The sequence below is a fragment of the Psammomys obesus genome, unplaced genomic scaffold (genome assembly GCF_907164565.1).
Source record: "Psammomys obesus unplaced genomic scaffold, mPsaObe1.curated_primary_1811, whole genome shotgun sequence".
NCBI lineage: Eukaryota > Metazoa > Chordata > Mammalia > Rodentia > Muridae > Psammomys > Psammomys obesus.
In genome coordinates, this window is record NW_026596088.1 from 6857981 (window position 1) to 6870333 (window position 12353).

At 46.7% G+C, this 12353-nt stretch overlaps 1 protein-coding gene across 4 annotated transcripts in view; it reads right to left on the reverse strand.

Moving 5' to 3' along the window:
- Eef2k (eukaryotic elongation factor 2 kinase) overlaps window positions 1–12353 on the reverse strand; it is a 57438-nt gene that overhangs the window by 23899 nt on the left and 21186 nt on the right. For all 4 annotated transcript variants that reach the window (XM_055627394.1, XM_055627397.1, XM_055627396.1 and 1 more), the window contains exon 3: window positions 2379–2479. In XM_055627394.1, the coding sequence (XP_055483369.1) occupies window positions 2379–2479 (101 nt within the window). The remainder of the gene's footprint in view (window positions 1–2378; window positions 2480–12353) is intronic.

The following is a 12353-nucleotide window of genomic DNA, read 5'->3' on the forward strand; positions in this document are numbered from 1 at the left end:
ATATCTAGAAACGAGTTTGGCTGACTGTAGGAGGAGCTCTGGATAGATGCCTACAACAGCAGGTCCCAGAGAGAAAGGGAGGCAGCAGTCCCTCGACTTCACCAAGCACCTGGGCTAGGCGCAGCCCACATGGGCAGGTATATCTCCCAATAGGTGAGGACTGTCACAGTGCACGTAGGGGACAGGGAGGGACTTGCCTCTGAGGCAAGATAAGAGCCTAGGAAAGAGTGTGGAGGGAACATGGAGGAAGTGATAAAGATGAGAAGGAGATTGGGAGAGGGAGGGGACTGATCTAGAGATTGAGAGTGCTGAGACAGGTAGAGTGAGATGGGGAGAGATGGGGAGAAAGATGGGGGTGGGGGAGACAGGTGGCATGAGAGGAAGATGAAGAGAGAAACAGAGAGAAAGATGATGAAGAGTGATGGAACAAAGGAGAAAGAAAAAGTGGAAGGAGGGTGAGAGGGAGAGATGGTTCCAGAATATTCTATTTCCCACTCCCAGCATCTTCTTTCCCCTGAGCACCTCTGGCAGCCCCAGGCCTGGTGGGCCCTAAACAGGTTTGCCTGGCCAGGCTCCTGGTCTCTGTGAGTCACTACCCTTATCTCTGGCCAGTGGCTCCTGGCTCAAAACACGCAGACCTGGGAGAACAGGTTTTCAGAGCTGGAAACCTGGGCAGAGAGGAACAGAAGCCTGGCAGGTTCCCTGAGTCTCTGAGGAGGAGGGCTCTGCCAGGCTGTCAGGGTGCTCACAGCCCGTGGGAGGCAAGCACTGTGTTCTACAGTGGAGGTCACAGATGTTCCACTCCCTCACCTCTGCCCTAAGAGACACCCAGACACTGGGAACCCTAAAAGGGTCTTGCTTGTTGCTCACGATCGCTAACATCATAAAGGCAAGAGCCAGCCAGGAATGGTGAAACAGACCTGTAACCCCAGCTACCTTCAGATGGCAGAACAGCCATGTTTGCGGTCCTTCTGGGCTACAAAGTCAGCCTAGGCAACTTAAGGGGACCCTATCAAAAAAAAAAAAAAAAAAAATGAAGCCAAGGCTGACAATGTAGCTCACAGGTAGAAAGACCATTTGTCTAGTATATAGGAATCCCTAGGTTCAATGCACAATAACACAATAAGTAAATGAATGAACGAATGAATGACTAAATGCCTAGTGTGACTGCAGTTCACAGAGCATTCACAATATGGTGGGTTATTTCTTTTTTTACATTATTTTTTGTTTGTTTGTTTTTCAAGATAGGGTTTCTCTGCGTAGCTTATGCTGGGTTCTTAAACAGGTGGTTTTGTTTACTCTTTGCAGAGACCCTGAGATGGTGACAATTATTGTGCCTGTTTTGCAGAAACTGGCTCAGAGGTGAGGTCTCCCGCCCGAGCATCAGGAATTCAAACCCAGGTCTGTTTAAAGCTGAATCTAGCTCTCAACCACCCTGGAAACAGTTCACAGGGACAGGAAACACAAACAAAGGGCCAGCTTTAAGGCTTTCAGTCTTAAAAGCTACGACCAGAGAAGGAAGCTTCTGGTTTAGAAATTTCAGAATGTTCCAGACATCCATGCTTGGCATCCTCTCACTGGCAGTCTGGGCGGCATAAACTCGGCCATTTAATTAGAAAATAAACGGCGGTTCAGCCTGGTCTCCTATCCCTGCTAGGCTTCAAGACACAGAGCCAGGTCAGCATGGGGCCCGCTTTCCTTGGTGATTCCCAGGGCCTGTGCAGCTTGCTACGCCAGCACTGTCACAGGAAGAAAAAGAGAGAACCTACTTATACCTCCCATGCTGGGCTTCCCACTTATCCTGCCCCAACACGGGGCGGTGGACCTCCAACGGATGAGAGGAGGCACATGGGAGGCAACTCCTTGAAGCCAACTCCTTGAAGGATGGGAGCAGAAATGATGGAGAAGACAGAGTGTGTTGGCCAAGAGAAACTGATGCCGCTGCCGGGAACCAGGTACCGAAGCCTGCTGCACTGTCTTGATATTGCCTGCCTCTGCTGGTGTTTGCCAGGACAAGTGTTGATGATGGTATCGAGATCCAGAAGAAACATGGATCCCTTAGCTGCCCCACTCAACTCTCAACCAACTTCAAATAAAGGATGAACGCACCTGTGCTGCACAATCCCTCCCCCAATGCAAAACACTTAGGACCAAAAGTTTTCCTCATTTCAGATTGTTTCCAATTCTGAACGTTTACCCAGACTTAACTGGTTGGGCCTCCCTAATTCAAACAATCCAACATACTGTAGAATCTGAAACTGGGGTATTGTGTTAGTATCTTTTCTTCGACCCAATGTAGGACCCAAGATGCGACATACCCCCGACCCCCACCTTCCACCCCGCAATTACGCCTCAAAGCCCTGGGGCAAACTGCCGACCTGTGCCGAGTGGCATGTTCCGTGGCGATGTCCTCAAGATGGAACTCAGCCCAGGGGTCGGGCATGTGCTTGGCCTTCTCAATCGCGTGCTTCCAGGCTTCCTGCAGAAGGCAAAGGGAGCACTGGGTCGAGGCCAGGGGCAGCCAGCTGCCTCTTCCCCAGTTACACCCCCTGGGGAGGACCACAGCATCCAAAAGAAAGGATTCCCATCCGGTGTCCTCCCAAGAACAGTCCCCGAGGGACCCAGTGCGTTCTCACGAGCTCAGCCTAGGGACAGAAGTGACTGACAGGTTAATTACATAAATTCTTCCCTTGCTGCCAAAAAGCTGAAAGTGAAAATAATTTTTTTTTTTTTTTTTTGAGGGCTGGAGAGATGACTCAGTGGTTAAGAGCAGGCGCTGTTCTGGCAGCTAAGCGCATGTGCATGTACACATACACACACCAAAAAAAAAGGTGTGTTTTGTTTTGTTTTTTAATAAAATATGAGTGCAGGGCAGGTGGACTTCTGAGAGTTCAACGTCAGCCTGGTCTAAAACAGGAATCCAGGACAGCCAAGGCTGCACAGAGAAACCTGTCTTGAAAAACTAAACAATAAATAAGTGAGTAAGATAAGATATGGTATGCTATTGTATGGTATTGGGCCGGGACTCAGAGATGTCCCTCAGTGCCCTGGCCATCCTTGGAAGAAGCCCAGCTTCCCAGGCCTCGGCAGGGCTGCACAGTGCCCACCCTCCTAGTATGGATCCCTCATGGGGACCCTGTTAAAAATAGTCTGGGAGCTAATCTAGGATTGATGAAACTACTTGGCAAATACAGAAAAGAACAGTCCAGTCCAGTCCACCACAGTCCCTCTACCCAAGCGGCAACTGTCCGTGCCTCCAGTGAATTCCGGTCTATGCATTAAAAAAAAAAAAAACAAACAAAAAAACATTGGAATCACACAGCAAATACAAATTACATCCTTTCGGGGGAGCAGACCACTGGGACCCCATTCTTTATGTAGGGGTCCTAACTGCCTCTCCATGCTTTCGCATGAAAACCCACAAGCACTCCAGAATTCTGAATTAGGAAGTTAAAGTCCTCCAACAGCCCTTCCCGGACCGGACACTTGCTACAGACGCTCAGCAAGTCTCCTCTCTGCCTTTGTTAAGAGGTGCGCCCCCAGAATGGCATTGCCTCAGTTTCCTTCTGAAGCCTACTTTCTGCAGGTAACTCAGTCTTGGGTGGGGGTACACACTGCTGGCTGACCTAGCACCACCCAGGGCTACGGGACACAGAGCTGTGTACCCGACACTCTTGCCTCCAGGAGACGGTACTTGGATGCCTTCCAGGATGTCCCAGTACAAACAGCGCTGACTCAAACATTTTTTTTTTTTTTTTTTTTTTTTTTTTTTGTCTCTGCAACTGTGCATACTTGTGCAAGACCTCAGCAGGATTTGTTTGTTTTCAAAGAAATGGTTGGATCGTATCTGAAGTCTGGGGGCCTGGGAAACAGGTCAGTGGAACAGACAGTTTTCCATCCTGGGCTCCGTCCTCAGCAGTGAAACAAAAGAATTAGAAATAGCACCCTCCCCCCACCCACCCCCCCACTCCCCCCAAAAAGTTTTTGTAAGCTACACTCCAAAGAGCAGTAAATACGTCACTCGAATTTAATGGGAGAGGATGTCAAGGAAGTGTAAAGTTTACATGTCTGCAACAATACAGAGTAATGCACTGTGTGAGTTTATTACTACAGAAATGGCTCCTCGCCCGTTCTCCATGGTTAGACTTTGAGCTTACACTCATTTTCCCCTCTTATTAATGACTCTCAGCAGATATGCTGACGTCCAACGCCATTTCTGAATTGCAATCCCTGTACTTTTAAAGGCAGGTGCATCACTATCCGCTCTTCCATTCCAGCTGCTGGGAAAGGTTCATCTGTCTGCCTGGGGAGGCGGAGGCTGCCTGCCCTTCTGCACATGTCTATACCTGTGGAGACATGGTTCTCCGGCTGGGTCTATCTTGAGTGATGGCTCCACCACCGCCTAGAGCACCAGCAGCAAGGGCTGTCCCACTCAAGGCAGACAAGATTATCAACAGAAGTCACCTGACTAAACTCAGTAGCTCCAACCAAAGCGACGGTTGAAGGGTTGGGCTAGTCCTTTCACTGCATGCCTATCACACCTGAGACCCCAAGTTCAATCCCCAATACCATTAAAAACGAAAACAAACAACACGGAAGGAGGTGTTTTGTAGGTGAGTGCTTGGCATTTGGGGAGGAGGGACAAAAAAAAATCACCTTTTTCCAAACCCAGGCATCATTCCAAACCTGACCAGCCACTGCTGAGGATCTCAGTTCTCTGTCCTCTCACCTCTCTCCCAAAGGCTGGATTATAGGTGTTCACTACCATACCTAGCTGCAAGTGACTCTTTTCTTTTAAAGCACAGTATAGAAAGTCTAGTACAGTGATAGTTCAGAAGGTAATGACACCTACTGCCATCCTGACAACCTGAGTTCAATCCCTGGGACCCACATGGTAGACAGAAGGAGATAAACAGGGTCCTCATATTGACAAACTGTCTTCTCACCTCCACATATATGCTGGGTATACACACACACACACACACACACACACACACACACACACACACACACAAATAAATAAATAAAAATTATTAATTTTTTTTTAAAAAGTCTGTGGGGTAGTAATGGCGGCACATACCTTTAATCCCAGCACCTTAGAGGCAGAGGCAGGCAGATCTCTGCGAGTTCAAAGCCAGCCTGGTCTACAGAGTGAATTTTGGGACAGCCAGAGCTACACAGAGAAACCCTGTCTCAAGAAACCAAAAATAAATAAAACTAAAAATAAATCAAAATAAAAGAGTCTGGCACTAACATCTGGGTCCCTTATTCTGGTTGCATCACCACTGGCTCTGTAGAACCTTCACACTTTTGTTGGCAAATAAGGATAAAAATCTTGGGGCAAGTGCCCAATGTTTTTCGTGTCCCCTGCACCAGGGATAGACACTCCCACCAGTAAATGGTTCTCTGAAATGTCGCTCATCTAGGGTGACACTGCCTGAGCTTGTTGCCACTGGTATGATGCATATTTTTTACAATGAGAACATAGTCCAGGGCTGCATGTGTGTCAGTCAGTCTGTGTGTGTGTGTATTACTGGGACTTGAACCTAGGGCCTTATGCATGCTAGGCAATCATCCTACCACTGAACTATATTCTCAGCCCTGCACTTATAAAACAAAGCCAACAATCAAAAATCAGCCCCCCGGCAGGAGGCTCCTGAGTTCACACACACATACACACACACGTTAAAAAGGAAATGGAATGGCAAATGCAAATAAACAGAATCTCAACAATATGAATAATTTCCTGGAAGAGGCAGAGTGATACTAGGAAGAACACGTAAAGAGTCTGCATAGTCCTTGGCACAAGTAACAACTGAGCTGGGGCTTTCTGTTCTTGGTTTGGTTTTTTTCTTTGTTTTTCAAGTCAGGGTTTCTCTGTGTAGCCTTGGCTGTCCTGGAACTCACTCTGTAGACCAGGCTGGCCTCGAACACTCAGAGATCTGCCTGCTTCTGCCTCCCTGAGTACTAGGATTACAGTCGTGCATCACTGCACCCAGCTTTTGGTTTGGTTTTTGAGACAGGGTCTCATGTATTCCAGGCTAGCCTCAAACTTGATATAGCCCAGGATGACCTTCAACTTCTGATCACCCTGCCCCCACCTCTCCAAGTACTGGAATTACAGGTGTGCACAAACAACTGGTTTACGCAAGGCTTGAACCCAGGACTTCATGCTTGCTAGGCAACCACTCTCTGCCTTCTGAGCTACAGCTACAACCCTTCTTTTTTCTTTTTTTTTTTTTTTTAATTTTTCTTTTTAGTTACATTTTGTTAACTCTATGTCCCAGCTGTATCCCGCTCCCTCATTCCCTCCCCAACCCCACACTCCCTCCCTGGTCTCCTCCCTGCCCCTTTCCAAGTCCCCTGATAGGGGAGGACCTCCTCCCCTTTCATCTGACCCTGTTTTATCAGGTATCTTCAGGGCTGGCTGCAAAGTCCTCCTCTGTGGCCTAACAGACTGCTCCTCCCCTGGGGGGGGGGGTGTCAAACAGCCTGCCCTTGAGATCCTGTTAGAAATAGTCCGTGTACCCCTTACTTTGGAAAACTACTTGGTTACTGAGCTACCACAGGCCACATCCGAGCAGAAGTTCTAGGTTATATCCATAGATGGTCCTTGGTTGAGTGTCAGTCTCAGAAAAGACCCTGTGCCCAGATATATTTGGTCCTTGTAGAGCTCCTATCCTTTCCATATCATACTAACTTCCCTTCTTTCATATGATTCCCTGCACTCTGCCAAGGGTTTGGTTATGAGTCTTAGTGTCTGCTTTGAAACACTGCTAGGTAGAGTCTTTCAGATGCCTTTTGTGGTAGACTCCTGTCATAAGTTCAATGCACATCCCATTTGTCTTTCTAAATGAGGATTAATCACCTTCGCCTGTGTCCACTTTCTTGATCTAAAGAAGAAAATCAAGAAAGTAGACACAACCCTTCTTTTAACATATTCTTTCAATGAACACAGCAATCATTGCCTTTTATGAAGCATCCAGGGACCAACTGAGGCCTCCTTCAATGATCAACCGTTCCATTATAAATGTTCTGTCTGACTGTTGTTCTGTAGATTCCAAGAAATACAACTCTGAGTCATCCCAACTCTCCCTCCTGGAGGAAAAGGAGGGCTTACACCAGACTCCACAGGGAAATGCAAAAAGCAGGAAGAAATGAAGGATCACAGCCATGTTAGGATGGGAGGCGACCAACAGTGCTGTATGGCTGCCTCACCACGCCACACGTACCTAACAGCTTTATACATGCATCCGGCCCTCCACACAGCAGCGAAACACTGGAAACTGTCAAAGCATCCCACAAATCCCAAGAAACCGAAGAAACTACGATATTAAAGTACATCCATGCCACAGTCCACTACAGAGCAGAAAGGTGACTTTTTTCTTCCTCTAGTTCTGGGATGAACCTAGGGCCTCCTGTATGCTAGGAAACTATGTCCCCAGTGTTCTTTGAGCTTGTGTGTGTGCTTGGCCCACGCCTGCCAAAGGGAGTGTGATTCCTGTGAACCATATGGTAGAAGGAAAGAACTGAGTCCAAGTTACTCTTTGACTCCACATACAGGCCCCAGCACTCGTGTGCCTTCCCACACACAATATATAAAAAGTAAAAAGCAGGCATTTAATCCCAGGTGGTAGGTGCCTTTAATCCCAGCACTCACAGGGCATGAGCTCAAGGCCAGCTTGGCCTACACAGCAAACTCATGGCCAGCCAATGCTATATTAGTGAGGTCCTATCTCAAGATCAATCAATCAATCAAACCAAAAATCCAAAAGAAATTCCTGTTTGCAAAGAGTAGTTACAACTGGTCTCCCTAACTCCTGAGGTTCGGAGCCCTGGATGGGAAGGAAGGTAAAGATGGAGAGAATAAAAACCAAAGCAGTCATGTGATAGGGTGACATAATGCCATGGCCTCTTGGGAGGCCCGACCCAAACAGCATTCTACGTGCATCTCACGGCAGTTTGTGGGGACAGATAGATAGGTGGAAGAATTACAGGGTCAGAGGACAAGGGAAGTTTGGAAATATGAGACTCAGACAGAAGGAAGCTTTGCCCCGGCAAAAGAAGTTAAACACAACTGCTCTCTGACCTACCCTGGCCACTCCTCAGCATGAATGCATGGACACAAAGTGTCTAGGGGCCAGCAAGATGGTTCCGTGGGTAAGGGCACTTGCCATCAACCTTGATGCCCTGAGCTTGATCTTAGGATCCCTCCTTCCACGAGTTCCTACAATTTGTCCTCTGACTTTTACATGCATAGTGTGGTACATAAATACATAAACAAACAAACTAATTAATACATGGAAGTAATATTTTTTAAGTCTAGAAGAGGCAAAATCACAAAGACAGAAAGTGGATTAGTGGTCATGAGGGCTGGATAGGCGAGCGAGGCGAGCGTTCCTGAGGGACACAGCTCTCGACAAAGTTAGCTAGAGGTATGGATGCGTAGTTTGATGAACATACTGAAAGCCACTAGATTGTACACTTACATGCGCAACTTGAATGGTATGTGGGTTATATTTTCTTAAAGCTGCTAGGAAAAAAGTGAAAATGAGAGAAAGGAGGGGAGCCCTTGTAAAAAAAAACACCCTTGCACACTTTACCAAAACATTTCGGCACATTCCTTGATAAATATGAGCCCTCACAGCAGGGTTCCAACCTCCTCAAACTCCTCCTGTGGGCCAGACCCCAGGTCACCAGATAGCTTCCTTTCCTATGCTAGGACTCTTTTTCAACAGGCCAGGGGGATTTCATCTTGCAGGAGATCAAAAATTGTTTTTTGGGGTTTTTTTTTTAATCTCTTTTTATTATTTTAGGATGCCAGAGACTGAACCCAGGGCCTCAGGCTGGCTAGGAAAGCACTCCAGCCACTGAGCCACTGACCAAGCCTACACTGTTTTCTGCCTACACTGCCAAAGCACAAAAACTGCTTCTGGTTTACTTTCTATGGTCATGGTCTGCGGCCTGAGGCTGCCAGGTGGAGCCTCCCAGGCTTTAGGCAGGGACGCCTCTCTGCTCAGTGAGTCATCGCTCCCAGTAGCTTTCTGGAGTCACCGTACCAAGCTGCTGGAACCAAACCCAGAGCAGCAACGGCACTTACACAACTGAAGAGGGGAGGATGTACAAAGAAGGTGTGCCCACACATTCGGAGGGGCAGTTAGCCCATGCGGTCAGCCATTCCCACACAATTTTAAATCCAAGGTTTTGCCCAAGCCACTCTATTGCTAGTAAGTACATTCTGGGGCAAGTGTATCCCTGTATAGGCAAAACCCTACGTACAAGGAAACACCGTCCTCCAACAAAATGAAACTCAGCCACTGAAGACAACAAACAAATAAATGAAGTGTTGGATGCACGAAGCCCTGGGCTTGATTGCAAACACTGAAGAAAAAAAAAATTAAAAACAAAACACAAAATACAGTGATAAAAATTGCAGTTATTAACAGCATCGCTCTGAAACGGGATCTCCACGGAGGGTGCATGATCCTGTGGACTCCTAGGCGTGTGACTTCATTTCCATCTACCATCTGGCGAGCTGCCAGCTGTCTGGGGCTATAGGGATCACTGTGTACATTGTGCTGAGTAAGGCACGTACTGCAGAGCCAGCCCAGACCACAGCCAAGCTAAGGAAGTTAGAGTTCCTGTCATCTCCCAAGGGGATACAGGAAGATGGCCACCGGGGTGGAAACTGGTTAATGACTTCTCTGTGAAAACAAAAGGAAGACAATCAACATACCCTCAACAGACCTGGGATGAAATGGGGGGCACATTTTCACTTGTTTAATTTACATGGTCTAGATTTGCTTTCCTTGTACATATATGATGCATAGATTACATATATATTTGATAAAAATTTGTGCTTTAAGTCTGCATATAGAGACAGCTCAGGTGAAGAGCATTGGCTGCTCTTGTAATGGACCCAGGTTTGATTCCCAGCCTGCACATGTTGGCTCAAAACTAACTCCAGTCCTAGGGGATCCCACACCTTCTTCTAGCCTCCAAGGCACACAAAAGTGATGCACAGATGTACACACAGGTAAAATACCCGTACAAATGAAATAAAAAATTTTAAAAGTTCACATGTGCAAATTTGAAATATATGAAATACATTTACATACCTCTGTATACATATAAAGAGTTTGTGAATACATTTGCATATACTTAAAGTATATATGTGTTATTATGCTATTTGCATTAAGGGGTTTGTTGCCTTTTTTTCTCAAAGGGCTAGGGTTGCTGTTCAATGGTATGAATCCCTAGCATTGCAAGAAAAAAAAAAAAAGTTCTTCCAAAAGGGCTGAATAGGGCTGGCGAAACCGCTAAATGGATAAGACTGCACTTGTCAAGCAAGCATGATAACCCTTCTCTGCAGGGAAGAACCCACTGCAGAAAGTTGTCCTGATCTCAGTGCTGAGACATGGACACACACACACACACACACACACACACACACACACACACACACAGTAAATGAGTAGATAAATAAATGGAAAAAATAAAGATAAATAAAATTGGTAATGGGGGAGGGGAGAAGAAAATGTAGAAGGGCCTAGGGTGGCGGTGCACACTTTCAGTCCTGGTACTAGGGAGGTGGTCAGAGCCAGAGTTCAAGGGACAGAAAGGGTTTGAGGCCATCCTGAGCTACATGAGACTCTTACAAAGAAAGCCCAAGGTGCACACCTTTAATTCCAGCACTCAAGAGACAGAGGCAGGTGAATTCTTGAGCACAAGGCCAGCCTGGTCTACGGTGTGAGGTCCAGGACAGCCAGGGCTAGAGAGGGAAGCCCTGTCTCTAGCCCCAACCTTCCCCCCCTAACAAAAGCCCAAACCACTGTACTGTGGGGAGGTTGGGTAGAAGTGGGAAGAGATAGCAGGAGGAACAAAAGTAAATACAATCAAATTTCTTGATATGCACGAGATTCTCAAAGAATAAAGACTTTGTATTAAACAAAAAGTTCAAACTTAAACCAAACAAGCAAACCAGAAAATGTAGAACTGTCCAAGGTGTGAAAAAGAATAGCCACCTTATCTGATCCTGCCCTAAAGCAATCCCTGATAGTGATACTCTTCCTTAAACAGTCAATCTCTCTTCCTCCCTCCCTCCCTCCCTCCCTCCCTCCCTTCCTACACTCCTCTCATTTCAAAGCTGTACATTTAAACTGAGCTCTGGGACTGAGGCCCTTTCTCACATAGGGTAAACCGCCTCTGAGGGAAGAGTGATATCTACCTAGAGGCCTTCTGAGCGATTCTGCCCCATCCCTGGGGAATAGGGACCCTGACAGAACCCGACATTTCGCAATACATACCCAGTACCTGCTGGGGCCAGATTTTTGGAGGAAGGCCAGATGGCCATCTTTGGTAAACAGCCCAGGTAACCATGTCAACAGTAAAAAAAAAAAAGAAAATGTATGTGTATATACATATATACATACATATATATGTGTGTGTGTGTGTGTGTGTGTATACACACACACACACACACACACACACACACACACACACACATATATGCCAAGGGAAATGAGGTTGGAAACCAAGCTTAGTCTTTCCTTGGACCCACTCCCATGGTAACAGTAAGTGAGCAATGAAGACTTAATCTGCCCATGCCTGGTTCAATGTTTTTATCAAGTGCTTCTTGGGGTCGCATATCAGAAATCCTGCATATCAGATATTGACATTACGATTCGTAACAGTAGCAAAATTACAGTTAAGAAGTAACAAAAATAATTTTATGGTTGGAAGACCCCACGACATAAGGAACTGTATGTTTTACAGAGTCCCAGCATTAGAAGGTAGGGAACCGGAACCACTGGCTTTGGTCAACGAAAGGAAACTCTGTGGGGCTCCCTCAGTGTTCCCTGGGGCTCTTAGCTGACTCCTCACGTAACTGTTCAGTGTCACTCCATGAGTCAGCACCTAACTGCAAGCTGTCTGAGGTGGAGCATTGGGGCACTGGGAACATATTGCAAAGCTGCCTTGGAATGAGGAGCAGGATAAACTGGAACCTGTCCTTCAGGGGCCCCACAAACCCAGAGGAGACTGAGTTATTTCTGGAGCTATGCGCTGGAGAGTGAGTTAAGCCCTGAAATGGGGGAAACAAACAAACAAAAACCTACCCCAAAACAAAACAAAGCCTGGCTTGGTGGCACACTCCAGTAATCCCAGCACTCAGGGAGGCAGAGGCAGGAGGATCACTGTAAATTTGAGACCAGCTTGGTCTACAAAGAGTCCAGGACAGCCAGGGCCACACAGAGAAACACTGTGAAAAACTGACCAACCAATCAACCAACAAACCTATCCAGTGTCTTTAAGAACTAAAATGATAAAATTTTCTAAAAAAGACAATTTCTAAA